Raw genomic sequence first — 13,114 nt, 5'->3', positions numbered from 1 at the left:
AATTTGGTGTTTGTTTTCGCAGTTTTTATGTGTATCTCATCTTGTTTATCTCTCTTATGTGGGTTAACAATCGGCCTCCCTTTAAAAATGGGCCATACTGAGACTTCGCAGAACTAATGAACAATCTAACCAGACTTGTGCTGTCGAACTCTGGGCTTAATATGTGATTTTTACTCCTTCAGTCCATTATATGACATCTATATCTATATCTATTTATACTTTGTATTTAAAAACACAAATCACACATTACTCATATGCTACATGTCACCACAAGTAACTCATATGCTACATGTCACCACAAGTCACTCATATGCCACATGTCACCACAAATCACTCAACCTTCTTTATCAAAAAAATAAAGTTCATGTGTTTATGCATTCCATAACTTGCAAATTTAAGTAAGGAAATTAAGTGTTTCAACTACAGCAAAATAAAGTCGTAGTCTTTCACCTCCTAAACTTTTTTTTGACACAGTCTTTCATCTCCTAAACTTAAAATAAAGTAATAGTAAAAAAAAAAAAAGTTGAGCTAATTAGTCCACATTATATAAACATATAAGGTACAATAAAACAATGCTGACTCGTATATAGCACAAATAAGCAACACATTACAAGGAAAATATTCTAAGTAATAACCCGTGCATGGAAGTATGGAACGGGCCAGAAGGCTAGTTATATATTTATATGGAATTATTGCAATTGATGATGCAATTGATGCGCCTCACCATTTTTCTCTTCTAGTCAACCAAATTTATCATTAGATTTGTGTCACATTTAACTCTCTTCATAGTTAATAGAAACTGTCCAAGCATATATTGGACAACAAAAGATAGGAGCTTAAAATTTAATTAAAATATCATCAGACCTATTTCAATTGTGTTTTACATCTTAATAGATTAATTAGTCATACCTCAAAATAAAGCTTTAGCCTTTGCTTTGATTGTATCTAGATCAAGGTTAGTTAACTAAGGAGTTGCTTTTCTAATAAATTCAACATATGTTTGAACAAGTGATGGATAAATGTTTAAAAGTGTAAAAGAAAAAATTTCTAACTATATTTACAACTAATACATAACATGCTTCATGCTTCAAAATTCTTGAGAAAAACCAGATGATCAATTTGTAAGTCTTTGGGTCTCGTTTTTGTCTGTAAGAGTCTCAAGCAGAAGGGGGGGTGCATACTGAGCAGTCCCTTGGTTTTCCTCAGCATCCTGGCAAAATGACAGAATAATACTATCGATGGACATCTCAACCACGCCAAAGAACAGCGTCGCAACAACATAACCCAGGATCCAACATGCCTGCAAAATAAAGAGCTAAAAATCAGGCAGTTGATGCAGCACTTCAACTATTTAGTCCCATGAGGAGGAATTACAATAATTTATTGTGAGTCAGCCTCATACAAAATACTCAGTCAGGTTTTCTTGAAGGAAAACAACAAAACCCTGGCACTCGAGACCAAGGATATATAATGGACAATTTATTTACGTCTATAAGATGGACAGTAAAGTAGAACATGCAGAAAAGTATCACCAAGGCAATAAGGTGTAGTTTAAACACCATCACTAGCAACTAGCAAAATAAAACAGGCACAACGATTTTACAATAATTGGATGTGTTTTTGCAAAGATAGCTTGTTAAGGTTTTCCATTTCTTTATTTGGATGGAGGTGGGTGGACAACATCTTAAGCCATGAAACATAAAATATTTATAACTTGAATCCTAGGTAAAAGATAAAACATACCAGCACTGGGAACAAAGGAGAAGTAATCTTCTTATGGGCAGACTTGTAGTCGTAAGTATCCAACATGAGGAATGCAAACATGGCGCTTGATAAGCTAACACATAATTTTCCAAGAGACAGAATGACATCTCCGACAACATTAACCTTCCCTATCCTCAGTATATTATTCATAATCAACTCCGTTGCAATAGCGGAAGACTTGAAGAAGCTTTTACCTGTAATGGCAATCTGCATATCACAATTGCCAAATATAAGCAATCGTACCATGCAAGAAGGTTTAAGGATCACAGATTCACAGTTATCAGAAACTACGCTACTCCCTCTGCTTTATAATATTCCCATGTTTTTCAAGGTAAAACTTTGACAATTAATTTCTCTTGCATACTGATATAAATAAAATATCAAACAAGTATTTTAAGTACTGAACAAAACAGAGGTATCAATATATTTCAGAAAAATTATGGTCATTTTAATCTTGAAAAGAGTTTTGCATTTTAAACCCTAAAAAGGAGGAAATGTATCGAATTTTCATCTCAAGCAATAGGTGTCAGATAAGGATACAAGGTCACAGGCATCATATCGAAAATCAAGCCTGAACCTACTGGGTGATAATTACTGATCTGATCTCTGGAAAAGGTGAGTGTAAGTGAGTTGTTGTTGTTGTTTTTTTTTGTTTTTTTTGTTTTTTTTTTGTTTTTTTTTTATTTTTTTTATTTTTCCCCCTCTCTGGGTGAGTTGTAAAGCACTGACTCGGATAGGTTCAAATTAATCATTCCAAAACAAGGATGTTAACATCCTGTATGGCATAATAGCCACATGCTAAAATAAAAGGCCATAAGCTACTGCTTTAGAAAATGTAACATTGAGATCTATAACCTGCTAATTGCTATTGGATTTCATACAGAATAGCCAGGCTGAAAAAAATATATTTCATTATTTATGAGACATTTGATGGAATCAAGAGTAACATCACACACATCGCTTAGCTACATATTAAGATAGCTTTGTAGGACAATTGACAGACATGAACCTGGCTTTAGAGGCTGATCTCTAGTATTTGGTCAAATGGTGACTTGGAGTTCATGACGTAACCATAATTCATTTGATAATGAATAACATCTAGAACAGTGAACAAAAGCATCTCCAGATACCAAAACTCATTCTAAAGACAGAATATTCATGAATTTCCTAAAGCTATTGAATAAAATTGGTAGCTTTTAATTTTTGCCTCTGTGATTTCAAGTTATATGATACAAGAATTTATCATGAAATTAAAATCTCATATTTATACAAGCCATTTTAAATTCAAAGATGGAGAACAAAACTAGAAACTGCATTTAAACTAGAAACTGCATTTTCTAGATCTGTCTTGGTTTTATTAGAGCTGAAAACTAAAAACTAGCATGAGTGCAATTTAAACACACACACACACACACACACACACACAAAGGGATGGTCATTCTTAATTCTACCAAATGAATATAACAGTATAACACAAGACATTCCTGTGAACAGCGATAGCTTCAGGCTTGACCCTTCTTTAATGTGTGGAGATCAAGATAAACAAGATTAATGTCACTGCAGAGGCTCTGAACGCATACAGAGTAGGAGGGTCAGACCCTCATGTGTATGTAGCCAAACTTTTAAAGCTAACAGGAAGGTTGTTTACAATTGATCCTTGAGCTGTAGGCAAACTTTTGCTATTTAATAAAACACTGCAGACTGTTTAATGAATCAGTTTCAGAAAGAGCATTCTACTAAAAAAAGGTAAAGAGGATTGGTCTTGAGCACTATCAGGGTCTTTCTAGGTTAGGCAGACAACTTAACAGCTTAAATGAAAATTAGAAGCAAACTGAAAAATATGTACCATCTTACCATTATATAGGCATTACGATTCACTGACTTGATGGTCCACTCAACGCACTTTAAGCAACAATTGGAAGAATTATGGACTATCTTCCCAAACCAATTATCTGGCGTAGTATAGGAAACCTTCAGCTTGCGTCGAATTGCCTCTAGTATAAAGCGGATTGACTCCACAAAAGATAGAACCAAAGAGCCAACAGCAACAGAACCCAAGTTGTATCGGACTAGCCTTTTCATTGAGGCAAAAACAGGTAAAAATGGGATTCTCGGCTGCAAAATTCATACAACAGTGAGTCTAAAATAAGTTTACTACAGAAATTTTAGGCTATCAGGAGATGGAATATCCCATGATACAATGCAGACAATTTTATATTTTTCATGCAATCCAGTCAGAACTGATTTTTTCTATGCAATTCATCTCATATAACACACATTATACCAAAGCAGAATGGCCAGTGTGACGTGCATAGACTGTCAGGCAGATATAATAAGCAATCATTTACAGCAAAATACCCCCCTTGATTGATAAAAGAACATTTCCTGAAGTTACATGGTAAACCATAGCATTTATTGGCGTATATAAATTCCAAACAAGTAAAAGCAACGAATGTAGAACAGTCAACACCAATTTGTAATCTCAATCAAAACAGACAAAACTACTGTACATCTTAGGAGATCAACAGACCATCCTTCAATAGCATGCAATGCAATGTGTGCTATGGTGGAGATAAACTCCAAACAAGTAAAAGCTATGAATGTAGAACTGTTAATATCATTTTGTAAACTCAATCAAAAGAAGCAACAGTACCGTACAAGTTAGGGGACCATCCTTCAAAAGCATGCAAAAAAATATGATTCATACTCACGCTTGCTAACTAGCACCCAAACATAATATTAACATATGAATTGAGCAACACGCCCCTCCCCCCCCCCCCCCCTCTTTCCAATGTGCATTAGAACACCACAAGGGCCCTTCCAAATTTAACTTTTAAAAAAAGTAAAATAACTGAACAAGAGAAGTTTAATTAAATATTTAAATAGGACATAAAACTGTATGTAATAAAGGACACAATGACTAATAATTTTCAAAGGGCATTCATATGTTCAAAGAATCACAAAACCACAAGTCTATAGCATATGCCTAAAAGAGTTTAGCAATCGATTGCTTACCGATGAATCACCACGAGTCCAATAATAAGAAGCAACAGAACCCGCAATGACAGTGGATGAACATGCTATAAAGAAATGTGTTGCCCAATAACCACCAAACAAGTGAAAGAGGATGGAGATTCCTATGTGAGGGGTATAATGAATGCTATAACCACAACAGCGCTCACAGCTGACCCGGCTTGAACTAAGGTTGTAAGCACAACAGTTGGATTCGCAGTTATTCTGATGAACCTCGCCAGAACTGAATATATGCAAAGCAGCAGATACCCATATCATGTAAAAGATGCCAAGTATGGCATATGGTATGACTGGAAAGGTCATTAAAAATCGAACTTCCCTTATAACTTTTGCAGCAACCTGGAAATAATTTAAACATGTCATCAGATAAAAGTGCAATATCAGGCATCACCTAGAACATCTACAGTTTCAGGTTGGCTTACCCTAGGTTAAAAACAAAAAAACGTATTTAAACTACCCATCATTTGATCTTTAAGCTAAAGTTTGTCATCTGCTAATCTAATCAAGTAGGCCACTTCCAGCAGAGTAATGTTTGGCAATAGAAGCAATGCATGCAGACTGAAAGTTCTTACTCAAGTTACAACTTTAGTATACATGTAAATACTCACTATTATGATATAGTGTATATTTGTAATAATAGTTCCCTCAAACTTGATGAAGATGCCTGATAATGCAGTGCATTTTGTGATTTTGGAAGCTTCCTTCACAGTGAAATCTAATCCCCTCCCACCCGAGATATAGCAAACAGACTAAGGTGCATAATCATTAACATGTTCCCCAAAGAATATCATGCTTCTTCCAACAATACATTCTTTAAACTTTGGCACGATAACCATAAACCCAAACCTCAAAAGTCTGCCTTTAGCTCAGTGTTCATAATTTCATTTCAAAGTAGAGCAAATAATGACAAAGCCAAATACATGTTAAAATCTGAAGACTCGAATTTCACAAGAGTGATAATTCTCTGAAAATTTCAGAGTAGTTTTGCATGAGTTCTATTTCTGGACCATTGTGACCCAAATATCCATCAAACTCAATCTTCAGGATCCAAGCATACAAATCAAATGCTAGACAAATAATAACTCAATCATAGCACATGAAAGCAGGTGATTATACTTGCCTTTAGGACTGACGTTGCCATAAGGATGCGTCTAACTATGGCAATTGATGCCAGGATGGCCATTCCCATAATGGCAGTCATCAAAATTGCAGCAACACGAAGGTGAGTCAACTCCTGGTGCACAAATAAAAAAATGTTCTAATAAGGAAATTATGCCAGCAACAGTAAATTGGTAATTACGGAATAACGAATAAGCCATATAGAGAAACAGCAGCTTGGTGCATCCTCCCTATCTTAGGCAACCAGAAGTTTGTAAGCCATCTAACAAAGCAATTGATAAGTCTTTATGCAGAGAAGAAGCTGTCTTGTTACCTTTATTCTTCCCAAGGTAGTAATGTAGTATAGTATCAATGTATCATCAAATTTTTTTTGCTATTTGCACGTTAGAAAGACCATAATATACAACCCAGTCAATTAATTTGGTAATTATTGTTCAATTAAGAGACAAATTTGTTACTTATACTCTTTAGAGGCAGCAAAGGACTATCATACCCAATATTTATTTGAAAATTTTGACACCCAATTCCCTTCCCAGATAATCCTACTCAATTAATTTCCAGAATCATTGAGTTGCATAGTGAGCTAATGCTAATCATAAGGTAAACACTAAGGCCTTGTTTGGCTGATGTAGGAAGTAAATTCCCACGGAAAATTCTAATAAATGGGAAATTACTGCCTTTATAAAAATTCCTAGGAATTACATAAAATTTGTAAATTCTAGGAACTGTGAATGACCAAGGGTGGGGTGGGTAAGTAACTTCCCATGTTTTGAGGGAAGTGGAAATTCCCATGAATTGTGACTTCCTCCATATTTGCTTTTTAATGTCAACCAAACAACATACCTAAAAGGAAATTCATGGGAGTTTTGAGTGCCTATGGAAACTTAAGGCAACAAAACAACACCTAAGTTCTGAGTTTGAGTCATTTCATTTTCCATATACACTTCATAAAATACAGAGTTCGTATAGTATTAAACTAAGGAGTATTTGTCGAATTAATTTACTTTGCTCACTGTGGGGGTTAGAGTAAAATGTTGTAATTATGAGAAAGGGATGAAAGAAGCTAGAAAACCATGAGGAGAGCACATTGGATATTAGTGAGAATGGACAGTTTGAAGATGTTGTACCCAGGGGTTGAGCCAACAAGTGGACTGAAGTATTAAACAGAATTGTTTTCCCCATCTTAGTGGAAGATTTTGGAGTAAAATCCCGTGTAGTGGAGGTTCTTCACTTCCAGATTAGGTCTGAGAAGTTTACCTTGATTAAATCTCTCACGTTCTTTACTATATCAATTAATCTTTTAAGTTTTGCAAAAGAGTAGAACCAACTTGTAGTATATCTTATGTTCAAACAATTTCTCTACTTGTAACATTTCACTTCTTTTGAACAGCTGTCAGCTCATGCTCTAATCATCTTATTTGACAAAATAACTGTTTAAACTTGATTTAGCCACAATTTTGATCACTTATTCTTGCTTCCACCATATGAGCCTGCTGGTGACATACAATCCCTTTGAATTGACAGTAATTGATCATTTGAAAGTATCATCTGACACGAGCCTTATAATCTTACAAACCCTTTAAAAGAGGATAGGTCATAGTAAAAGCAATTTAACCAAATTCTCCAAGTGATTTGCATCCCAAAACTCACATCTATAGGCCCAAAGTAAAGTCAGAATTTGGTAAAAGAACTTACCCTTCCATATACATGAACATATGGGTCATGAACGCCAACAATGGGTGTAACAGCATCATTTCCAATCCATCCAGCTGAGAACGACAAAGTGTGCTAATTAAATGTATGTAGTAATCAACAATAAACCCCCAATATAAAAATAAAACTCCAGAGTGTATAATTTGAAATATACTTAAGTTTTAGATTTCTGAACAGAAAAAGGGAGCAGTTTTCTAAAGATAGATCTCTTACCTTTAAGATAAAAAAGCATAGTAACTGATACTACGAGAATGTTGAAAAGTACAACTGTAATCCATGGCATCCCAGACACAAGATACCGGATCAACAGCAGCCAAATCCCTGACAAGAAAAGTGGCAGGAGCCCACCACAAACAAGGAGTACAAACCATGACTTTCCAATGTCAGCCATGTACCTCTGCAGAAAGCAGATATTTAAACAATTATTTGACCAAAAAAGGCCTGAATGATAAGTACAGCAGAGGTCACAACTCAAAAGGCATATATTAAACTATTATATACTTTTAAACACGTGTGAAGCCATTCACTACAAGCATTTAAGATCATGAAGACAGTCAGAACTCTGAAGTATTCTGATCTCTGAATATACATTTGTGTCAAAAGGTCCAAGGGCCACAAATTCACAATCACGGCTCACCTATAATAAGCAATTTTTGCTTCATTTATTTTAGGCCAATAGGTGTTAGACTGTCAGTCATGTCACATTTTGGCATCCATCAGACACAAGGAGCTTTTGCATGAAAACAAGAATACAAAAGTCCATGGTAAATTAATAATATTATCTTGGCATCTTTCATTCATAGACCTGATTAGCATTATTATTCCAAATACAAACAATTTTACACAAATCATTGGAAGATGTTCTTACGGAAACAATATCAATACCCACAGGTACAAAAGTTTACTTAATGGTTTTTAAATTAAAAGTATAACATAAAGATAAATAACGCTGAAGAGAAAGCCTTAAAACATCCTCATGTCAACAAATTGTGATGAGAATAAGGTGACTTTAACAGTGTCACGAACAGTCAAAAGTAACAAAAATCTCTGTAAATTATATAAGGTCCCTCACCTTTACGACAGCAGATCGTGAGTTCATTGTTTTGTGAATTGACTTGTCAATTTCAAGTCCCTCGTTGATGTTTACTCCCCCCATCTGCTGCCAATGCCGTAAAGACATGTTTGATGGACGAGCAATAAATTGGCAGCTCCAGAAAACTATTTAAAAAAAATAGTAAAAGCAAAGAATTTAGAGAAATATCCCTAAGTCCTTATCCAAGATATCTACAGCACAAGATAAAATGATCTCAACTATAGAGAAAATAAAAGGAATACATGACTGCATGAACAGTATAAAGGTCACACAATTAAAAAAAAAAATTAACATACCATTAACACTGGGAAATATGACAGGGTAACAAGGCCCTTGAAGTTGAAGTGAACTGTTTCTCATATCTGGGGTAAGGAACTCAAAATAATCATAGTTCCTGTCAATCCATTCATCTAAAGTGAGATGTATATCTCCATCAGGGTAATCACAGACCCAGTTAAGGGAATCTTCAGCTGGAATAGGGCAATCCAACAAACAAATGCTCCTTGCATCTGCCAGCTTGAACGCGGAGTTCTTTAATCCACTTTCATGCACCTGGTTAGGGTTTACCCAATATCTGAGTTCTAGTTCACGGAGATTTCGATGGGCATCTTTGTCACCACATAGATTTCCCTCATAGTCCAAACCATAGACTAACCTGAAAATGTAAAGTAACTACCACTTAAGGAAATAGAAGGAAATTGACTGGTTGAAACAATATACCTTAACATATAGAAAACAAAGATCAATTTACACCTTGTCAGGTAAGTTACAGAACTCTTTTTTTTTATTTTTTTGTTTGGGGGGAGGATTATTCAAGACTGATACAAATTATTGGATTGGCCACTATATAAAGTATTTAAAGTTAACCCATGCACAGGAATGGTGCACAGCGAGATGGGTATAACTTAAAATCCTAGACTAATTATCAAAGAGGAGCTGAGTAAGATTGTAGAAAGTTGTCGTTGTAGTCAGCTACACTGAGGAGGATCTTTATGGCCTACAGTGACTCAGCCCCACAAATTCACAAAACCCTTAAATTGCAGTATCCATAATATGAGTATTAAATGGCATAGTAGCTGAGTATTTTTGTTAAAACAAAAGTTCGAAGGTTTAAACAGAAAAAATTGATAAACTTAAGTCAAAATCCGCCACTGTCACTTGCAAGGTTGCACCATCTCCTCAAAGACCACATCATGCAATATTTCTAGATGGGCCAATTCTTCCCTGATTACTTCCCATTCTGTAGGGTCCATCTTTTGTACACTTACAATATCCCATGCTCATCTTACTCAATATACTCACCAGAGCACCTGGGTACTCTTTTTTAACATGCCCAAACCATCTACGCCTCCCTTTCCACATCTTTTCCATAATCGAGGTTCACAACTACTATTCATTTCATTTTCTTTGAACTTCATAAGAACACCTAATCTGCTGCATAAAGCTCTTCAGTTCTTGTTTCGTGCATGAATATACATTTGCTCCTTGGAGTAGCTACTGAATATTGGATTTTACACCAGATATATCACCTTCAAGGCTTCAAGCTTATTTTAATGTGAAAACTTTGTCCTAGTGCACATGGACATTCTATACCACTAATCGGCTCAGCAACTCTATGAACGCAAAACAAATTTACTTACAATGAAGGCTGCATAAACCTTTTATAGAATTCAAATCGTTGCCCCTGATGCAGTAGCTACGAGTCCTCTTAATTTTTTGTGTGTACAAAGCAAGAGCCCTAACAAATTTAATAATGGCAGCTTCATTCCAATGTAACAGCATTACTCCAGCTTCTTGAGTAAGCACACTGTATCTTTCTTAGTTTTCTACAGATTCTTGGTTATCCGGCTTATCCCACACAGCCCTTCCACAATCATGAACACTTTGATAGGCAGCAGGAAGATTTGACCAATGCATGTTTGCATAATTTAACATGAAAAAGTTAGTAGTTCAACTTTTAATTCTGTCCATAAACAGATACCAGGGGGTTGGCATTTTGCTATTGTCAATTTCCTTTATGAAGAAAAAACCAAGGTATTTGATAACTACCTAGGAATAGCATCTGACTGCAAGATTAGAATCATGATTTGTTGCATTTAACTAGACTTTACAAATCAGAAGAATATCATAGTAAGAAAACTGGGGAAAGGATGCTATAAATTTCCAATCTTTCCAGAATGAAAGGTGAATCTCACAGACCGTAGCCCATTCATGGCATTCAAGGCAAGGTCACAAAAGTTTATTCTTTACTCAGTTGAGCAATGACAAATGTAAAGATGAGATCTAAGCAAATTCAACAAAATCAAGGAACTTTCCATAAAAAGTAATAAAAGGGTCACATGACTCACATCACATGCATATCTATATTAAATAAGAAATATATAGAAAGTAAACCACTGAAAATATAACAATGAGAAAAGTCTTATGATAAATTTTTGTATTACCTTTTTGGGTTACCTTTGTTGAACCCAAAACTTGAATTGACAATCATGGCAATCCAGAATACTACGAAGATGACAAGGAACACTATGTCTCTACATTTCCTGTTCTTCTGTATAACTCCACCCAGCTGGCCGCCGTCACTTGATGGGTACATTTTAGGGAGAGCTAGCTGCTTAAGAGTGAATAATGGAGGCAGATTAAGAAGGAAGCAAGGAACTATTCAACATTTGGACTATAAAGCACAAATGAAAGTATTTTTTTATGCATTCTGTCTTTAAAATACTTATATTTCAAGGGCTTCCATAAATAACATGACTTCAGTACAAGTAAAACCAGTGGTAGATTTTAGAAATGGTAGGGCACAACGTACCAATCGACAACCAATTCATTAACTATTCCGAATTTCCAATTGTCAATGACAAATACTTAACAATTCCTTATCAAAGTAACACAAGCAAAGAATGGATTTGAATGAAACACTTCATTTGACAAAAAAAAAAAAAGAAACAAATATGGTCTAATTTCAATTCACAAGTTGACAAACAATTTCAAATTACAAACATCCTATTTCCAACTTCAATTCCAATCTCATTTCACATCAATTTCAACTTCAACTAAAAAATGCAAACTCAAACTCAACAAAAACAAGTAAACAAACAAATCCACAATTCAACATACCCAATTATTCACAATCATCTCAACAAAATACTAAAAACAACAATCAAAATCAACAACATTCCACATTTCAACTCCAAATCAACTAAAATTCAAATCAAATTTTAGAGCTACTAATCAAATGAACACTAACCCTTTAACAATCAACAATCTAAGAGTTGGCGGCGGCCGAAGCGGCGCAGATTGAAAATGGGTAAAGAACAACTCAACCCTTTTTTTCTTCTACTTTTATACAAGGGTTTTAGCTTTTTAAACAGGATTGCAGAAAAGGGTATTAATGGGGGAAGAATTTAAGAGATGGGTTTTCACTTTTCAAGAGAAAAAGCTCAGTTTTAAGAGAGAGAAAGCTCTGATTTTGGAGAGAGAAAACTCAAAAAACTGGAGAAAAAACAACAGTGAAAACAAAGAAGAAAATGAGGGAAAAGTAGCAGAAAAAGATTCTTAGCTTGGCTTAAAGAAGCAGTGTTTAATGGGTTCTTACAGTGTTACAGTAAACTACCAGTGGTACTAAGCTAAGTGTAGTGTGAAGACTGATGTATTACTTTTTTAATTCTTTAAAATTAATTTAATACGGAGTTTTTTTTTTTTTTCTTTTTTTTTTTTTTGCAAAATTTTACAAATTGCGTATTTTTAAGAGCTAAGATAGACAAACAGAAATAAAAGAAATAAACTCATATGAGAGCCCTTTCCCTAAATAATGTCGGGAAATTATCTAATTCCTTAATTACAGCTAGTCTTTTTTTAATTCCCACCATACCGTCCACGTTACCGGTTCAGTGGGAATTTTTTAAAAAAAACGGGTTTATTAGAAAACCGCTACTTCAAGTAGCGGAGTGCTACTGAAAACCGCTACTTCAAGTAGCGGTTTACATATTAGAAACCGCTACTTGAAGTAGCGGTTTGTATTTACTAATTACTGATTTACAGATATTTTGTTTTTAAAGAAAAACTTACAAAACAAACCCATGAACCGCTACTTGAAGTAGCGGTTTTAATAAACCGCTACTTCAAGTAGCGGTGTTTTGAGGAAAACCGCTACTTGAAATAGCGGTTTACAAAATTAAAACCGCTACTTGAAGTAGCGGTTTGTTGCTGGACCGAGAAAAAAAAAATCGATTTGTTTTCCTTAGCTGACGTGGACAGTATAATGGGAATTAAAAAAAGAGTAGCTATTAATTTGGGAATTAGATAATTTCCCAACATTATTTAGGGAAAGGGCTCCTCATATAATACGAGAAATATAGAGAATTTATTAATTAAAATTGAAAATAATAC

The 13,114-nt window shown here is 34.8% G+C and overlaps 1 protein-coding gene across 2 annotated transcripts; it reads right to left on the bottom strand.

The window, feature by feature from the left end:
• Window positions 1-960: 960 nt before the first annotated feature.
• LOC110720149 (choline transporter protein 1-like) lies at window positions 961-12,539 on the bottom strand. 2 transcript variants are annotated; one of them, XM_021899154.1, is made up of 11 exons: window positions 11,973-12,539; window positions 11,167-11,336; window positions 9,019-9,377; window positions 8,702-8,847; window positions 7,843-8,026; window positions 7,612-7,685; window positions 5,918-6,031; window positions 4,780-5,136; window positions 3,619-3,879; window positions 1,744-1,971; window positions 961-1,300 (listed from the first exon to the last, which is right to left on the bottom strand). In XM_021899154.1, the coding sequence occupies exons 2-11, from the start codon at window positions 11,316-11,318 to the stop codon at window positions 1,115-1,117; spliced, it is 2,061 nt and encodes a 686-aa protein (XP_021754846.1). In that variant the 5' UTR covers window positions 11,319-11,336; window positions 11,973-12,539; the 3' UTR covers window positions 961-1,114. The 2 variants fall into 2 exon arrangements, with proteins under 2 accessions (XP_021754846.1, XP_021754845.1); XM_021899153.1 differs by having other exon boundaries at window positions 11,167-11,333; window positions 11,973-12,538.
• Window positions 12,540-13,114: the final 575 nt, after the last annotated feature.

The sequence above is a fragment of the Chenopodium quinoa genome, unplaced genomic scaffold, assembly GCF_001683475.1.
Source record: "Chenopodium quinoa cultivar QQ74 unplaced genomic scaffold, ASM168347v1, whole genome shotgun sequence".
NCBI classification, from domain to species: domain Eukaryota; kingdom Viridiplantae; phylum Streptophyta; class Magnoliopsida; order Caryophyllales; family Amaranthaceae; genus Chenopodium; species Chenopodium quinoa.
This window is presented reverse-complemented; position numbering and strand designations above follow the sequence as displayed.

Bases quoted from the DNA above. Each gene is read 5' to 3' on its own strand.
- LOC110720149 (XM_021899154.1), bottom strand. From the start codon at position 11,318: ATGTACCCATCAAGTGACGGCGGCCAGCTGGGTGGAGTTATACAGAAG. The intron at 8,848-9,018 runs GTATGTTAATTT...TTTTTTAAATAG, and splicing joins CATATTTCCCAGTGTTAATG to TTTTCTGGAGCTGCCAATTT. The intron at 5,137-5,917 runs GCAAGTATAATC...AATTATTTCCAG, and splicing joins TGGCAACGTCAGTCCTAAAG to GTTGCTGCAAAAGTTATAAG.